This window comes from Lithobates pipiens, unplaced genomic scaffold (genome assembly GCF_037356315.1).
Source record: "Lithobates pipiens isolate NorthernLeopardFrog02 unplaced genomic scaffold, aLitPip1_a1.2 Scaffold_22, whole genome shotgun sequence".
In the NCBI taxonomy this organism is placed as follows: Eukaryota; Metazoa; Chordata; class Amphibia; order Anura; family Ranidae; genus Lithobates; species Lithobates pipiens.
The window spans coordinates 224,525,708-224,544,573 of record NW_027507784.1 but is presented as its reverse complement, the minus strand read 5'-3'; the positions used below and the strand labels follow the sequence as shown (position 1 = coordinate 224,544,573).

The 18,866-nt window shown below is 45.0% G+C and overlaps 1 protein-coding gene across 13 annotated transcripts in view; it reads left to right on the top strand.

Annotated features, from left to right (window-relative positions):
- CLEC16A (C-type lectin domain containing 16A) overlaps nt 1-18,866 on the top strand; it is a 1,523,862-nt gene that overhangs the window by 1,375,288 nt on the left and 129,708 nt on the right. For 11 of the 13 annotated variants that reach the window (XM_077448874.1, XM_077448875.1, XM_077448873.1 and 8 more), the window contains one exon: nt 7,926-9,409. The exons of 1 other annotated variant lie outside the window; for it this stretch is intronic. In XM_077448874.1, coding sequence (XP_077305000.1) covers nt 7,926-8,284 — 359 coding nt within the window. In that variant the 3' untranslated portion in view covers nt 8,285-9,409. Of the gene's footprint in view, nt 1-7,925; nt 9,410-18,866 lie in introns of those variants that run through there. One more of the 13 variants, XM_077448879.1, reaches the window with a different exon arrangement.

Below are 18,866 nucleotides of genomic sequence, written 5' to 3'. Positions count from 1 at the left end.
AAGGACAGACTCCGCTTGGGACACCTGATGGCATCTGGTGGCAGGCAACGTGGCCAGTGACGTGCTCATGGCTCCCACTGATTTTGCATTATGGTGAGTTGAATGATTTAATTTCATATTACAATGTAATAATAGAAATAATGTGCTTCAATCATCCTGGCACCATAACAATCATGGCGCCGGGATGATTGAAGCGCTAACACCAGGTATTTAGAGTATCTTTATCTGCTGATTGTCAAACTCTGGAAAACACATATTGCTATTGTGGTGTAGGATCGGGGGGCTGCTGTCCCTCCTTTCCCTCTCCCCCTTCCTATCCCTCTCTATCCCGCATTCATCTCAGATTCTAACCACACCCCTTTGACACGCCCCCATGTAAGCCACGGCCACTATTTTACATAAACTGCGTGCCGCATTTTTACCTCTTCCTATGCCACACCTATAACCGCATGCCCCGCCCCCTAATTATACCACTACTCCTCCTACTGCCAAAAAAGTGTCCCGGATTTTTTTTTTACAATGTTGGCAACTATGATTATGTACCCTGTAATGTGCTATCCTTCTATGGCTTCATGTATAGTGTCTGGCTTGTTATGACTTTGTTGAGAAAATTTGTTTATAATCAATAAACCCTTTTGAACGTAAAAAAAAAAGCTGGCATGGAGGTGCCTGCTTTTATGCCTGGGAGGAGGAAGAATAGGAAACATTTGTCAGCCAACTACTGCGTGTGCTGGTGACTGTATCGCATGGCCACTTGGACAAAAAGGCAGACATGCCCTGCCTCTACATGGTGCTGCCCAACCACCACTTTATTCATCAGAACCTGCTCACCTCCTACCACCTCTGTGTGCAGAACCTTTGCATTGTCCTTTAGAGACAAATATATATATTAATTGATTACAAGAATGGGGTAACAATAGAGGGATACCCTCCCATCAAGTACCAAAAATGTATCATTGACATGAGATATAACGGTGTTACATTCATTAAACTGTTGAGGGTAGGCATCTGTTATAAAAATATAGTCACATAGTGAATGATTATTGCATTGTCCTTTAGGCCTGTCTGCCAATAGTTTTTACAAGAAATTTATTTATTGAACAAATTAACAATACAATACATAATCATAAAGACATTAGTCAAATTGCATGGCAATATTCACAAGTCAAGTTTAATGGAGATATTAACCCTGGCTATACTCCATACAAAATAAAGCTTTTACCCAGGGAGGGAAGTATTTCTTCCAAACAGTATTACATGATACCACCTAGCTGACATTTGGGAAAATTAGGAATAGGAGGTGGGTGGGTATCCTGGTGGCAGAACAAAGGACCAGGTGGTCAGGTTATTTGCACATAGAAGCAGCATCATCTTTTTCGACATTGAGACCTAGCCACAAGCATCAATCCAATTTGACCACATTTTGCTGAATTTCTTCAGTAACGCAGAGTTAACAGGTTGCAGCAATGAGGCTCATGTAGGGAGTTCGACAGAATTCCAGTATAAGAGGATTTCCCTTCTTGCGTAGAACAGGGTAAAAGTAAGACAGAGCTTGTTGTACCTGTCTACCTCCAAGTAACATAATATTAGAACAAAAGAGTCCAAGGGTACAACCGTAGTACCTATGTCTCTTAGCGTTTCGGCCGCCACTTCCTAATATAGACATATCCTAGGACAAGACCAGACCATATGCCAAAAAGTGCCAGTCTTGAGAGTGCACCCAGAGCACAACAGGTTGAGTTGGGGGTTAATGTGAGACAGTCTCTGTGGAGTATATCATGCCCCATGGAGGAACTTGAGTTGTATAAACCTGTCTGACAATTTTAGTATAGTTTATTTTCTTAAGCTTATTGGCAGCCATAGTAACAGGAGGAATAAATATGTTCTGCTTTACTGCACACTATTTTAGAAGTATGCAGTGACGTGCTGCAATGAAAGGGCAGCCTTACCTGTACCAACATCATGTGTATACTGTGGACCCGAATTTTAACTACTTGCTGACCAGCGATGTACGCATACATCAGCTTTGTTTGACTCTATGATATAATAACCCAGAAACGATGACCTTACATCACTTCCGGTTTATCCGATGTAAATGCCATTATTTTAAAAAATGAGTTTATGCTTTTAAGGGCAGGGGAGGCATCTGGAGTCTTACAGACCCAAGATCTCTCCATAAAGTCTACCTGTCACATCCCTATTGCTGTCACAAGGAATGTTTGGTGGAATGACAGATAAAAGGGATATAATTATACATGAAGGTATACCAAACTTATTTAAGATGAACAATTTGGTAATACGTCCTGCTTATAAGGAAGGCGGTTTTATTTTGTTAAACAAAACTGACTATGTTCGGATACTTGAAAATATTGTTACAGATGACAGAACATATTCCTTGATAAAGAAGCACTTTACTCTGTCTTTTAGGAGACAGTTGGGGACTATTGTTGAATCCAGATATAGGGGTGGAATTCTAACCAAAAAAGAAAAGGACTTTGTCATCCCAAAAGCATCTAGGGTGCCCATTCTATTTTGTTTACATAAAATTCATAAGGAAGCACAGAATCCACCGGGTCAACCCATAGTTAGTGGTACTAACTCTGTTATATCCAGGATTGGTAAATATATAGGTTTTTAGATACAGGTACTAGTGGCGGGGGGCAAGCCAGCATTTTTAAAAGATACCACTCAATTCATTAATTAACTTGATGCTTTGATTATTAAGAAATATTGTCTGATGGTGACAGCTGATGTAGCTTCCCTATATTCTATAATCCTATAATATTGTAATTCTGTCATCTAATTTAGGATTAGAAGCACCAGAATATTATTTATCCAAGAATCCTCCTTGATAGATCAACAAAGACCATTTATTTTCCAGCTCATTTCTTTTGTCATGGAACACAATTATTTTTGGCTTGGGGGACATTTTTACCTTCAGAGAACTGGTGTAGCTATAGGGGCTAAGCTTGCCTCCAGCATCATAATTTGTTTATGGCGAAGTGGGAAGAAATTGTTGTCTATGATCAGATGCCTTCTCAGTTGACCTTTTTGGAGGCGCTACATGATCTCTTTTTATGGAAAGGAGTTGTTGAATCCTTGAGAATTGTTATGGACGGATTGAATACAAATAACTGTGACATTCTATTGTCTTCTGAATTTAGTATTGTGCTAGTTAACTTTCTATATTTGACCATTCGGAAAGAGGGAGACCATTTTGTGACGTGTACCTTTTTTAAGGAAACCAACAGAAATGGGTATATCCTCCAAGCTAGTTGTCATCATCCATCTTGGCTTAAAGCTCTTCCAAAAGGACAGGTTTTTAGAATTAGACGTAATTGTTCCATATTTGAAGATTTGAAAACCCAGTCAGACTCAGATTCTCAAACCACATTTTATTGAAAAAAGTTATCATGAGGACAAATTGAATGAGGTTATTAATGAAGTATTGAGGATTGAGCGTGAACAAAAATTCTTCACACACCTCCCAGATCAATAGGGACCAGTGGCGGCTGGTGGAAACATTTTTTGGGGTGGCAACAAACAGTATGTAGTAAGTTTTTTAAAAATTTTAGGATTTTGGGATTACTAGATTGTCCCATTATATTCCCTAACTCAAATCCTCAGGAATCTTATTACCCCTAATGTGATTGCACCCCTCCCCCCTTTAAGATTTCTTTGGATGTCTTAAGGGCTTAAGACCATTGGTAGAAATGCTGTTAGAACCAAATCCTTTATTTCACATAGTACATCTAGGTCATATGATATTGATCACTTAATTTCATGTACCACTAAGGGTGTGGTTTATCTCTTACAGTGCCCCTTGTATGTGGGCAAGACCACTTGCACATTGCGGCTAAGGATCAATGAATATATAAATAATATATATAAAGGATTTAAAGACCATAGTCTGTCTAAATATCATCGTACCCATCACAACAGACACCCTTCCTCCTTAAAATTAGTAAGGTTAGACTGTTATTCTCCTCATTGGAGAGGCAGTAATTTTGTGAGAGGTATGTCCAACCTTGGAACTCGCTATATTTTTCAACTCAAAACATCTAGGCCACATGGCTTTAATATAGAGTGAGATTTCAATAGCTTTATTAGTAATAGTTATTGTTCTCCAGTAGTTATTGTTTATTCATTTTATTTTTATATCAATATTTTTATTTTATATCCTCATTTCTTATGCTGAAGACCGCAGAGTCTGTCGTCATCTGATCCGTAGACTGATGGTTAAGTAGGTTTTTCTTCCATTACACTTTTTCGGATCATAGCGGGTCTGATGTCAGCGGACATGTCACTGCTGACATCCGACACTCCATAGAGGTCTATGGAGCATCCGTTCAGGTCTGCCTAAAAAACTGACAGGCAGACCTGAACAGATCGTTCATGTGAAAGAGGCCTTCGGCAGGCCAGAGATGATGCAATTTTATTTCCTGCACCCACAGGGTTTTTTCAAAATAACGCAGGTAATTTTTTCAATTCAGCTCACACATTTTATTTTTATCTGTGCTATTAACAATTTTAGGGTCGGTTCACACAGGGGCAACACGACTTTCAACACGGCTTTTGGAGGCAACTTGGACACGACTTGAACACGACTTGGGCATGACTTGGGGCGACTTACAACACGACTTTAAGTCGCCCCAGGCCAGGCGACTTTTGCTGTGGCCAATCAGAGAATGAGCTCTCAAGGGGGAACTCCACGCCAAATTTAAAAAAAAATGATGGCATGAGTTCCCCCTCCGAGAGCATACCAGGCCCTTAGGTCTGGTATGGATTTTAAGGGGAACCCCCTACGCTGAAAAAATGGCGTGGGGTCCCCCCCAGATCCATACCAGACCCTTATCCGAGCACGATACCCGGCCGGCCAGGAAAGGGGGTGGGGACGAGCTACCTGCCGACACACGGTAGTTTTGTGGAGGACTAAGTACGGCGTACTTTTGAAATGAACGGACTCACCCACACACACACACACGAAGGAAAGTCCGCTCATTTTGAGCGTGGCTCCAGCTAGCCGGGACCAGAGAAGTAAGCGTCGCTTGTCCCGTCACCTGGTGTGGACTTAAAGGGGAATCCTACACCGAAAAATCTGTGTGGGCACCCCCCTAGGTCCATATCAGACCCTTATCCGAACACGCTACCCAGCCGGCCAGGAAAGGGGGTGGGGACGAGCGAGCGCCCCCCCCCCCCCCCTGAGCCGTACCAGGCTGCGTACCCTCAACATGGGGGGTGTCTTGAGGGGCCCCCCCACCCCAAAGCACCTTGTCCCCATGTTGATGAGGACAAGGGCCTCTTCCCAACAACCCTGGCCGTTGGTTGTCGGGGCCTGCGGGCGGGGGGGCTTATCGGAATCCATGAGTCCCCTTTAATAAGGGTGCCCCCGGATCCCAGCCCCCCCACCCTATGTGAATGAGTATGGGGTACAATGTATCCCTACCCATTTACCTGTGAAAAAGAGTTAAAAAAAAAAAACACAGCACACAAGGGTTAAAATAGTTTATTGCACAGCTCCAGGGGTCTTCGGGGGTCTACTCGCCGGACTATCTTCTGCTAGCTCTTTTACTAGCGGAGGAGCCTGGCTTTCTTCTTCGTCGCCGCCCTCTTCTTCTGACTTCGGGGGTCTTGTCCCCCCTCTTCGGTTCTTCTTGCCAGGCCACGGCGCCTTCTTCTAGCTCTTTTACAAGCGGTGGCCCGGTCTTCTGTCGCCGCTGCCGCCGTCTTCTGTTCTTCTCTTCAGGAGATGTTGCCTCGTCGCTGTCTCTGCTCACAATGACAGGGACGCGGCATGCAGCGACTTATATAGGGACATCCCGGATTATGTCCCCGCCCATTATGATGTCACAGTCCCAGAGGATGCTGGGACTGTGACATCATAATGGGCGGGGACATCATCTGGTGATGTTCCTATATAAGTCGCCCCACGCCGCGTGTCCTGTCATTGGGACCGGAGACAGCGACGAGGCAACATCTCCTGAAGAGAAGAACAGAAGATGGCGACAGCGGCGACAGAAGACCGGGCCACCGCTTCTAAAAGAGCTAGAAGAAGGCACGGTGGCCCGGCAAGAAGAACCGAAGAGGGGCGGCAAAGAAGAAAGCCGGGCTCCTCCCCTAGGGAAAGAGCTAGCAAAAGAGTAGAAGATACCGGAGGAGTCCATCGAGAAGACCCCGAAGACGGAAGAAGACCCCCGGAGCTGTGCAATAAACTATTTTAACCCTTGTGTGTTGTGTTTTTTTTTTAAAAAAATTTCACAGGTGAATGGGTAGGGGTCCATTGTACCCCATACTCATTCACCTAGGGTGGGGGGCCGGGATCTGGGGGCCCCCTTATTAAAGGGGGCTCCCGGATTCTGATAAGCCCCCTGCCCACAGACCCCGACAACCAATGGCCAGGGTTGTCGGGAAGAGGCCCTTGTCCTCATCAACATGGGGACAAGGTGCTTTGGGGTGGGGGGGCCGCGCGGCCCCCCTTTCCCCAAGGCACCCCCCATGTTGAGTGCACGCAGCCTGGTATGGCTCAGGAGGAGGGGGCGCTCGCTCGTCCCCACCCCCTTTCCTGGCCGGCCGGGTAGCGTGCTCGGATAAGGGTCTGGTATGGATCTGGGGGGCACCCCATGCCATTTTTTTGGCGTAGGGGGTTCCCCTTAAAATCCATACCAAACCTAAGGGCTTGGTATGCTCTCGGAGGGGGAACTCCACGCCAATTTTTTAAAATAAATTTGGCGTGGAGTTCCCCCTTGAGAGCTGATACTTCTGTGAGAGTCGCCTCCGTATAGACGGAGATCCGACTTGGAGGCGACCTCCATTGAAATCAATGGGTACAAGTCGGATAGAAGTAGTACAGGAACCTTTTCTGAAATTGGAACGACTTCAGTAGTGTGCATTAAGATGGCTCTCATTCACTTACATTGATTTTTACATGTTGTGCGACTAGGGGCGACCTGAAGTCGGATCTGAGTCGCCCCTGTGTGAACCAGCTCTTAGTGTATTTTGTTTACAAAATAGATAAACTATATCTTCAATAAACCCTGTGCAAAATCAAGAACACTTCCATACTTTGGGTTAGTTATGTGATTGTAAGGGTTGGTCTTTAATGTACATTGAAGACTCCAATGTGTATTTAATGTCACATCTGAGTTGCCAAATATGATTACAATTAAGTGACCACCAGTGCCAGCAAGTCACTGCCAGCAATCAGTGCCAACCAGTGCCCACAATTGGCACCAATCTGTGCCCTCAAGTGCCAGAACACAGTGCCCACAAGTGATGCCAGTCAGTGCTGGCTATCAGTGCTGCCCATCAATGCTTATCACTGCTGCCCATCAATGCCATCTATCATTGCCCATCAGTGCCGCCTATCCATGCTGCCTATCTGTTCCCACCAGTGCCGCCTATCTGTGGCACCTATCAGTGCCTATAAGTGAGGCATATTCATGCCTCCTCATCAGTGCCCAAAAATGCCACCTCATCAGTGCTCATGAGTGCCACCTCATCAGTGCCCATCAATGCTGCCTCATCAGCGCCCATCAGTGAAGGAGAAAAATTACTTATTTACAAAACTTACTGACAGAAACTAAGAAAACCTTTTTTTTGGTTTTTCAAAATTTTGTTTGTTTGTTTGTTTTTTTTTTTTTAACAGGAATGATTAAATACCACTAAAAGAAAGCTCTATTTTGGTTACAGTGTAGCATGACCGCGCATTTGTCATTCAAATTATGACAGTGCTGAAAGCTGAAAAATGGCTTGGGCAGGAAGGGGATGTAAGTGCCCTGTATTGAGGTGGTTAAAGCAGGGAAAGGGTTCTCTTAACTTTTCAAAACTCCTCAATAAATTTAGTTCATGTGTAACTAGTAAACTCTTTTACAACTGAACAGAGTTATTGAATTTTCCCTCATTAGTTTTTCATTTTACTTTTGCAGATGATTCTTCCATTCTTGAACAACCTCTAGTGACCGTTCAGAGTCAAATGGAGACCACCGAAGGGAGTTTGCCATCTTCCACCCATATTAGGAAGAGTTCCTTTCGAAAGCCAGACAGTGAGATCACCAACTTGGCTCCTAGCCTGACTCCAGCACTGCAGCCAACAATTTCTTTAATATCTGACGATAACACTGATGCTCTCAGCATTGAATCTCTTACTTTGGTCCCTCCTGTTGATCCATACAGTATTCACACCTTCAGTTGTATTTTGGAATCTTCAGTGGAATCTGGCAATGACCTACAAAACGATGAAAATGCTAAACTTAGCAACACAGTAGAAGAAGTTTATAGACTGTAACAGCATAATACAAATTTACATTTTTTAATGTAATTTGAAAATTCATATTGTCAGCATCATTGAGACTTGCAAGTAAACAGAACTTATACATATGATGTTTCCTTGGGCTGAGGAATACAGGTAGAAATTGCCTGGATTCTTTCTATTACTGTCACATAAAAGTCATTTCTAGATATTAATGCACAGCCATTTTTAAGAGCTACTGGCCTGTTAGTGCAAATGCCGCATTCAGTCTTATTATTTAAATAGTGTTCATGCTACTGTGTCAATGGCGAATATTTCTAGCAGTTTCATATTCTTTTCAACTGTAAAAAACACTTTTATTGATCACTATATTTTGATAGTAAATTCTTTTTCCATAGCTTAAACACTTAACCAGTGTAGGCAGCTAAAATTAGCTATTTTTAAGGAGTACCCCAAGGTAACACCATTGGGCATATTCAGTAAAGAACTTGTAGAAAAAGGAAAACAGTAACCCATAACCAATTAATGAAAATCTTCTAATTTATGTGACTGTACTTTGCTGACTGCATTTGGCTAATGAACGTTGCACATCTTCATTACTTCCTGTACTTCCCTACTCATTTACATGAGTGTGTTAATGTGTAAGCATACTATCTATGTTGTATGTCCGACACAGTTTTCAATAGTTGTCCATGGAGTATTTTCTGATTAATGGGCCAGATCATGTATATCAAGCATATTGAGTATGGAAAACCCTGAAAGAGGAATAACTTGAAACCTTTTCATTGTCTCAGCATATCGGAGATGAGGGGGAAAAAATACCCTGACCACACAGACACACTAATGTCTTAAAGTGTTAAAAGAAGTTAAAGTTTTTCAAGTTTTGTCTGTGTATGGCAATATATTTTACATTTTATATGATTTCTTTTAAATATTTACCACGTTACATTATTTATCAACCATATATGTTGGTAATTTATGTTTTCATATAAATCATACAAGTTGAGAAAATGTTCAATTACCAATTGAACTTCCCATTCATGAGCCATAAAACAAGAGAATACGTTTTTGAGAAAACAATGGGAATTCGGGTTTGTTAATTTTATTTTGTGGGATTAATTGCATGTTGCGGAGCTAATAAAGTTGATTTACTTCTGAAAAGCCAGTCTTTTTGTGTAATAAAATATGCTGTATATTTTGTAATAACCAGGCTGTATTTTATTAATTGGTATCCTGGTCTGGCACTCTCCTCATCTCCCTCTGGTGCTTCAGGTCATGGGCAGCCCCGCTCAGCATCTTCACTTACAATTCAGGGCTAATAACTATGCATTGTATGTGGAGAAAGCATTGACAGTGTCTGGGAGCGCCTTAGGGTGAAGACTTTGCAGGACTGATCACACTGCTGGAGGGATCTCCAGGAATAAGATAGGTATTGCTGTTGATTCCTCTACGCCAGTGCCTAAAGTTACACTTTAAATGTTTTTATTTGAAAACAATATCAGTATTATAAGTGTAGAACCACTCCATTAACTAGCAATTAACAGTGTGATGGTTTTGCATATTGTCAGTGAGAGAAATGATTTTGTATCAAATGCAGCCATTTGCAATTGAGCCCTAGTTCTCGTTATTTTATTTTTACTATTTTCTTTCTGTTTTTGTGTAACTATCATAATAGAATGTCTTTTTAATTATGATAATCTAGGGGCATATCCTATTTAGACTGACCCAGACTTGCTGTACAGGCTGCCTACTAACTCAGTAAAGGTTGGTACCAGAGACACCTCACCTCAGGGAGGCAGAGCCATGAAAAAAAAATAGCTTCCAGGGTCGTATCTCGGTGACCTGAGGTCACAGAGTGGTTATCTGAAGTCCTACCCTACCACTGGTCAAAATGTGGGGCTCCTGCCATCTATAGTTCCGGAGATACAGGGCTTCTTGTCAGGGCCGGACTGAGAATAAAAACCAGCCCCACAGCATTATTATACCAGCCCAACAGCATAACGTCATTATTTTCTTGTTCATGAAAAGGAAAACCATATATTTTAAAGCACATCTGATGAAGAGTGTATTATATATAGATATGAAATCACATAGGGATATATATATATATATATATATATATATATATATATATATATATATATATATATATATTGTACAGGACGCCGTGGCTGGGTCCTGGAAGGACGCTATATTTCCCCTCTGTTTGGGTTGTGGTCTCTTTAAGGGAATAAAAATTGATTAACCCACCTGTTAAGAAAGTGTCTTTAAAAAACAAGACAGGAAGTGGTAGATGGGTGTGTGGAGGAGTGGAGAAGACATGGTGGATGGTGTTTATTTTGGACTGCAGCAACTGAAGTGGACAGCAGTGTCCTGTTTGGAAGGCTCCTGGCAGGGGAAGCTACCTGCCATCAAGATCAAGCTCTGTTTAGATAAGGACAGCTGTTCTGGACTTTGCAAGTCGGTGAGACTACAAACCTTTTTTCCTTTCGTTTTTGGCTGCTGTAAAGCTATTTAAGTTAATAAACCCTTTGTTGTATGAAGAGCCTGTGTCCTGCGATCTACCTGGTCCCCCGAACATTACAATATATATATGCACATTCCAGTCAAAAGTGGTAAGTGGACAATCATGAAGGGGAACCCCAGGAACTCAGAACATGGGGGGGGGGCACCTTCCACAGAAAGAATAAACTAAGGTAATGGGGGTGGGTGCCCACCAAATGCAGCTTTACTCTGCCCGTGAATGCAGTCTCACCATGCCCACCATTGCAGCCTTACTATGCCCATTATTGCAGCCTCACTGTGCCCATCAAATGTAGCTTTACTGTGCTGTGAATGCAGTCTCACTTTGCCAATGAATGCAGCCTCACTGTGCCCATGAATGCAGCCCCTCCTGTGCCCCATGTCCCAGTCTGCAGTCCCTGTCTGTGGGAAGGTGTGTTGTTGATGCTCGGTACGGTACCTTGCATGCCAGCAGGATATCCATGATGGGCAGCAGCAGGCAGGGTCTGTTCTCGTTTTGGATAAGGATGGTGCTCCTTCAAGAGGATCTGTTTGCTGTGAGATGAAGTGGTCCCTGGCCACCTGCACCTTCAGCCGTCCTCATTTTCCGGCCCGAGTCAGCCTGTCCTCTGGTCCTGGGGAAGTGGAGAGCACTGGGTGGAAGCTGGAGAGAAAGGGGGGCAGAGAGTACTGGTGGGGTTGGAGAACACATGGGTGGGGGCAAAGAGCAGGAGGTAGTGGAGATCACAGGGGTGGGGAGCGGAGAGCGCTGGGGAGGGAACTTGAGAGTACTTGGGGGGCCAAAAAGAACGGGTGGAGAGCATGGTAGGCTGAGAGCACTGAGGAGGCTTAGTGTGGGGTGGCGAAGAGCACTGGGGGGCAGAAAAACAGGGGTGGAGAGCACAGGGCTGGAGAGTACTGAGGGGGTACAAAGAGTAGGGGAGAGTGGAGAGCAATGGGGGGGAGCTTGAGAGCACAAGTGGGGGACAGAAAGAACAGGGGGCAAAAGCACGGGGGACTGGAGAGCATTATGGGAGGGGGAGAGCATTGGCAGGGTTGGCGAGCACATGGGTGGGGGCAAAATGCAGGGGGGAGTGGAGAGTACAGGGGTGGGGAGTGGAGAGTGCGCTGGGGGAGCCAAAAAGAACAGGAGTGGAGAGCATGGGGATAGAGGGCACTGGGGGGGGGGGGCTGGAAAGCGATGGGTGGAGCTTGAGTGCACCAGGGGGCCAGAAAGAACAGGGGTGGGGAGAATGGAGGGCTGGAGAGTGATGGGGAGAGCTGGAGAGCACTGGGGGGGTGAGAAAGAACAGGGGGGAGTGCACTGGGGGAAAAGAACGGGGGAGAGCACTGGGGGGAGTGGGGAGCACTGGGGGAGTGGAGAGAAATGGGGGGGAGAACAGGGGGGGAGTGAAGAGCATGGGGGGGAAGAACAGGGGGGAGTGGAGAGCACGGGGGGGGAGAGCACTGGGGGAGGAGATGGGGGGGAGAGCACTGGGGGAGGAGAACGGGGGGAGAGCACTGGGGGGAGTGGAGAGCACGGGGGGAGCACTGGGGGAGTGGAGAGAAATGGGGGGGAGAACAGGGGGGAGTGAAGAGCACGGGGGGAAGAACAGGGGGGAGTGGAGAGCACTGGGGGAGGAGAGGGGGGGGAGAGCACTGGGGGAGGAGAACGGGGGGAGAGCACTGGGGGGAGTGGAGAGCACAGGGGGGGAGAGCAGGGGGGTGAAGAGCACTGGCGGGGGTGAGGAGCACTGGGATGGTGGCTAGAGAAGGATGGGGAGAACTGGAGAGCTGGTTGGAGGGGCAGAAAGAACAGGGGTGGAGAGAACTGTGGGGGGGGGGGGCTGGAGAGTGTGGTGGGGAGGAGAGCACTGGGGGGGGGGGGGGCAAGGAGCACAATGTGAACTGGGGGGTGCAGTAAAATAAGTCATATAGGAGGATCAGCAGGGGGGCTGCATATAGAGGAAATGATTTTTCCATATTCCTCCATGCAGTCGCTGAATGCTTGATTCTCCTCCTCTCCCTCCTGCAAGCATTCAGCGACTGCATGGAGGAATATAGAAAGCTCATTTCCTCTATATGCAGCCCCCCTGCTGATCCTCCTATCCAGGCACACAGGGCGGGCTGTACCTGCAGCATCTAAGCCTCTTGATCACAGCGCTGGCTGGCTCTGTGTTTGCCGCTCTGTAACATGGCCCCGCTCCCTCAGACCGGCTCGTGTGATAGGCGGAACGTTGATTCTCTCTACTATCACACAAGCTGGTCTGGAGGGGGCGGGGCCATGTTACAGAGTGGCCGCCGAACACAGAGCCAGCCAGCGCTGTGATGCGCAGTAGAGAGCGGGGGATGCAGCCGCAACTAAAAGCGGCCCCAGGGCAGGCGGCCTACCGGGAAATCTCCCGGTAGGCCAGTCCGGCCCTGCTTCTTGTGCAGCCTCTCAGAAGCTACATACAGAGCTGCCAGTTTAAATACAAGCTGGCACACTGTGCAGCAGACTGAAAGGCTGAGCTCACAGTGCCTCTGACTTCTTGTCAGAAGCACTGAGCTTAATGGACAGCTTGGAGCCTTGGACCAATGGTAAAGCACTATTGGAACAAGCTGTCCAGTAAAAATGCTGCAGTGGAGACTCTCCTCTCACTGCAGCGTCATAGATGGGAGCATGTGTCTAAAAGCCAAATGCTCCCTTCCAGCCCAGCCCTCTTAACTAGAAGGAAAAATCATGAGTTTATGAGTATAAGATTTACCCATAATCCCATGTTTTTCTCACTCAGTTAAGAGGGAGAATGAGAATCTGTTGCCTGCTGAAAAGGTACTGTTTTAATCAAGCTAAATCATGTTATTATGCTATATGTTATAATAATTTATTATTTCTCTATTTACTGTGAAATTACTGGTTTGAATTCATTACTTCAAACTTCACTAATTTGTCCGTTAAGCCACCTGCTTCAGTACAGTTTTTGAAAATATAGTAAATTACCTTAAAAACAATATATAATAATTATGTGTGTATTATGAACTTATGGTAATTAACCACTTGCCATCCAGGCCAATTCTGACACTTCTCTCCTACATGTAAAAATTATAATTTTTTTGCTAGAAAATTACTCAGAACCCTCAATCATTATATTTATATTTTTCTTTATCGTACATCACAGGACAAAGAGCACCATAAGATTGACTATCTGGGTTATACGCCACCTATAGGTGATTGGACACTGGCAACTAATAGACAGGAAGTTCCCACCATATAACCCCTCCCATACAAGAAGTACCTCAGTTTTTTCGCCAGTTTCTTGAAGGTGATGGTCATGGCTATTTGAAGCTCTTCAAAACTTAATGATGTCCCAGTAAAGGGCATTATGATCAGATCCATCCGGATGGCATGAAGGCTAAAAGGGATGGTACTCGAGCCTCATGGGAAGGAGAGAAGAGGTTTTGCCTGTAATGCAGCCTTATTGCGCTGGACTTTGCATAATGGAAACCTGTGCAGTGTTTGTTCTGACCAAGTTGCTTTCCTGCAGGGTACTATACAGGTCCAAGGGAGTGGACCCAAGATTGAGGGGAACCCAGTCTCTGAAGGTCTTTTATGACAAAGCTTGCCCTGATGGGTGAAGATTGGACTCCTGTTTTATTCAGAGTTTTGCAGCAGAAATGGTAAGTTTGTTTTTGTTTGCAGTTTCTCTTTTAAAAAAAAGAGAGCTAAAAGAGAGCAAAATCTGACTGTCCTCCCGGTGTGCCATTTAATCATGCTATGTACTCTTACTCGTGGACTGCGGTTTATCCTCCAGCCACTAGAGGCTGCAGGCTCACTCAGTATGGGCTATTTTTTATATAGGTAGGAAGTGGAAGGGCGACCATGCCACGTGGCAACAGGTTCAGTTAGCCTAGGGTTTCCCGACCTTTTGAGGAGTGAGGGCCACTTTATTGACTTGGTAACAGGTTGCGGGCCACAATGAGCTTAGCGGGCGGATGGCAGGTCTGTGTCCACTCTGCATATGTAGAGCAGACACAGATGCAGCCCACTGTACCCTAAGGGCCCTCTGATTTGCCCAGACAGAAGGGGACAGAGCCCCTTCTGTTTTTTAATCAGATCCGATTGCAGATAGGTGGGTGTAAGCAGACACGAGTCTGTTTACAAATGCTGCTCTATAGAGGTGAATGGAGGGTCTGATTGTGTTGTGTGAAAGGGGCTTAAGGCTGCTTTCACACTGTTGCACAGCTCAGTGACCTTGATCTTCACTTCTTCCTCAGGATTCCTGCAGCTGGTTGCTGCTGTCCTCCAGGGTTGGTACTGTTGTTGGGTACTGTGGACAGGTGCTGGTACTGCTGTTAGGTACTGCCTGCTGGTACTGCTGGCAGATGCCGCTGGCTGGTACTGGTACTGCTGGTGGTTACTGGTACTGCTGGTGGGTGCTGGTACTTGTACTGCTGGTGGGTACTGGTACTGCTGGAGGTTACAGCTGGTTGGTACTTGTACTGCTGGCGGGTACTGCTGGCTGGTACTGGTACAGCTGGTTGGTAGTGATACTGCTGGTGGGTACTGGTACTGCTGGTGGTTAATGGTACTTCTGACTGGTACTGGTACTGCTGGAGGGTACTGCTGGTGGGTACTGGTACTGCTGGCTGGTACTGGCACTGCTGGTGGGTACTGATACTGCTGGCTGGTACTGGTACTGCTGGCAGGTACTGGTGACTGGTACTGGTGGCTGGTACTGCTGGCTCTGGCACTGCTGGCTGCTGTCTGAGATCACGGGTTCCTGTGCATTAGTGTGACAGATGAATGTGGCTGCAGTAGAGAGCAGACCCGATGCTTCCTGTCACAGGCAGAGTACATTTGGTATATCTCCGCCTATGAAGGAGGTAACGCTATACAGGAAGCATCGGCTCTGCTGCCCCTAGCGGCGGCTCTGTTCTTCACACTGATACTCGGAGATGGTGGGTCGGGGAACCCGCGATCTGGGCTTGATTACCCGCCATCTCAGAGCAAGACATGGCGGGCCACATCGGAGGGGTTGGGCACCGCTGAGTTAGCCTCTGGAGACATAGCAGAAGCCTAAAGATAAAAAGTGTGAATACTCCCTATGGGAGAACTATGTGAAGACAAGTCATGGTTTTATGCTGCATATTTACTGCTTATCTAGATGCACATGTGCTTGGCTAAATCCTGCAGGTCTATTTGGGCCCAACTTCAGTTAAGGTGGTGCTTGCAAAACCTGCTGAAACAGCGCGGTTGCTAAAAATGCATGATTGCATGTTTTTCATAAATATACAAGGTTATACGTTTGCATAGAGATACATGATCATGGTTGAACAGAATGAGTGGTTGCTTAAGCATGCGTGGATGCACAAAGATGCATGTTTATGCGTGGATGCACAAAGATGCATGTTTATTCGTGTTTGCAGAAATTTACAAGAATTGACATGTTTGCATAGAGATACATGTTTATGGTTTCATAGAATGCATGATCGCATACAGATGCATGGTTATTCTTGATCACATAAAGATGCATGGTCACATAAAGATGTGTGATTAGACATGTTTATATAGATATACATAAAGATACATGGTCGTCTAGAAATGCTTAAAAATGTTTGATTGCATAAAGATCATGATTATACATGTTTGCTTGAATATACATGGTTATACATGTTCACATAAGAGTTGTTTGCGGAGGGCGAATCCACTTTGCACTGTGGGTGCACTTGGGGGTGCAGTCGCTCTGAATCTTGGAGGTAGATCGGAAATAAGGGGAAGCTCTGCTGACTTTGTCATCCAATCATGTGCAGGCCAAAATGCTGTTTTTTTATCTTTCTTGCATATCCCCCTTGGATCTCCAGCGACTTTACTTCTGAGTGCACTTGTGGTGCGGGGTGGGTTTTCCCTTGGTAATTAACCCCCATGGTTGCATAAGAATACTTGATCACTTATAGCTGCTTGATCACATAAAGCTGCTTGATCGCATAAATATGCTTAACCATATAAAAATGGTTGTTCACTTAAAAATGCTGGATCATATAAAAATACATGATCGCACATAAAAATACGTGGTTGCATAAAGATGCATGCTTACACATGTCTACATAGATGCATGTTGCATAAACTAGTTTCATAAAGGCATGCTTACTTATTGTGAGAATGCCTGTTTCCATGGGCATGTGTTGCATGAAAGCATGTATACAATGCACATGTTCATATTTTGCCCACATGCATATTTGCATGAACACCTGCTTCCATAGAAGCATATTGCTTAAACACATACTGGTATGTTTTCATTTATACTGCTTGCACATGTTTATTACATTAAGCTGTATACATATGTACTTGATTTCTATGGGGCTATTTACCTATATGCTTATTTATATAGAACTACATGCATTGTTTGCCTGAAGGTAGCCGTATGAGCGTATTGACCCTGTACTGCATACATGAATACATGCATGGCAAAAGCACTTGTATAACTGCATGTTTGCATGCCTAGGTACTTGTATAGAGGTAATCCAACATTTCTTTAGGCCTGCATCCTTGGAGGACTGTTTATTGGGATACCTGTTATACCAGTTAAACTGTAGGTTAAGGGTACCTCTTGGGTGGGGGTCTGTTACCTTAGATTTGCTCTTGGAATAGAAGTTATGAGCTCATTATTGTGAGACAATTAAATGGTGGCAGTTCCAAAGTCAAGTAGGAACATGAGGTCTATCTTAAGATCTCAATTTGCTGAACATCCTTCTGTTTTCAGATAGGTCAAACTGTTCAGTGATGATCTCTCTGCAAGAGGTAGGTTTAATGTAGCGGTTTGTTTCTAGGCTCATCAAGGATTTCTGTAATTGCAGTGGAAATCCTTTTTTTTGTGATTCTTCCCTTTGGGTTGGCCACAGCTCAGGAGGATTCTCAAAGCTTCTAGTCCCAGTGCTGGGCTTGCTGAAGAAACTCTAAATACTCTTTACCTCAATCTTTAGAAGCAGTAAATTCCAGGGGTTCCTTCGATATATTTCTACAGAAGGAAACTGTGTTTGGGTCAAAGCATGTTCTTTACATACAGCCCTACCCCAGGTCTTGGTAGAGGTTCATTCCCTGTTTGGAACTTGAAGATCCAGGCATTGCTTTGCCAGAAGGCTCTGTTTCCGGGGTGTTGCAGAGCAAACATTGGTGCTTGATATTGTTCCTTTTCAAGAATTTGGAAGATAATCACTGATGCCAGTCTCTCTAGGACAAACCTGTTGTGGGTTCAATCTGGAAATGCCTTTGCAGGCATATATATATATATATATATATATATATATCACCCACCAGGGTGGCACCAGAGCTCATGCGACTCAGAGAGGTGTACCACATTCTGTCCGGGACAGTACAAGTGCTGTCTCCTACGCCAATACATTTCCCAGGGTTAGGATAGTGGCAAGGGGAACTCTGCAGGGGAATCTACTAGATTTCAAGTTCTACAACAGTTGGGACAGGTGTGTCCAAGACAAGAGTCCCACTGCCAATGGTGTTACATGCACTGGTAATACCTTAAGGTCTGGTTCTCCCTTATTTAAAGCTTTTTTTCCCTGTTTAGGATTCTGACACATCTGTTGCAAAGAATCCATAAGGTGGTAACATTGATATTATTGTTGGCTGAATTAGCCCTGGGGGGCTTGGTACACAGACATAGCAGGTTTTGTAGGGGTTACTCCTTTGGACACTCCCAGTCCAGCGGGACCTGATAGCCTGATGAGTCCTGTATCTCAGCAAGCACTGTTGAGCCCCTGGAACCCAGCTTCGGGGAACTTCAATTACAGGACTTGAAAATATTTTTTTGCCTGGTGCGAAACCAGGAAGTGGCACCCGCAGAAATATGTGGGTGGGAGTTTTTCTATTTCTTTCTCCAATCAGTAGAAGAAAGGAGTTTAGCCTTAAGTACCATTAAGGTTCAGGGTTCGTCCCTATACATTTTTTTCCAGGGGTTATTGTCTCTCACTCCTTCTTTTTTCATACCTCATACCGCGGGTAACTTGGACAGTCCCACCTGTCTGGGCCATTGTTGTGTTCTTGGGACTTGAATTGGTCTTGACCAGTGATGGCGAACCTTGGCACCCCAGATGTTTTGGAACTACATTTCCCATGATGCTCTTG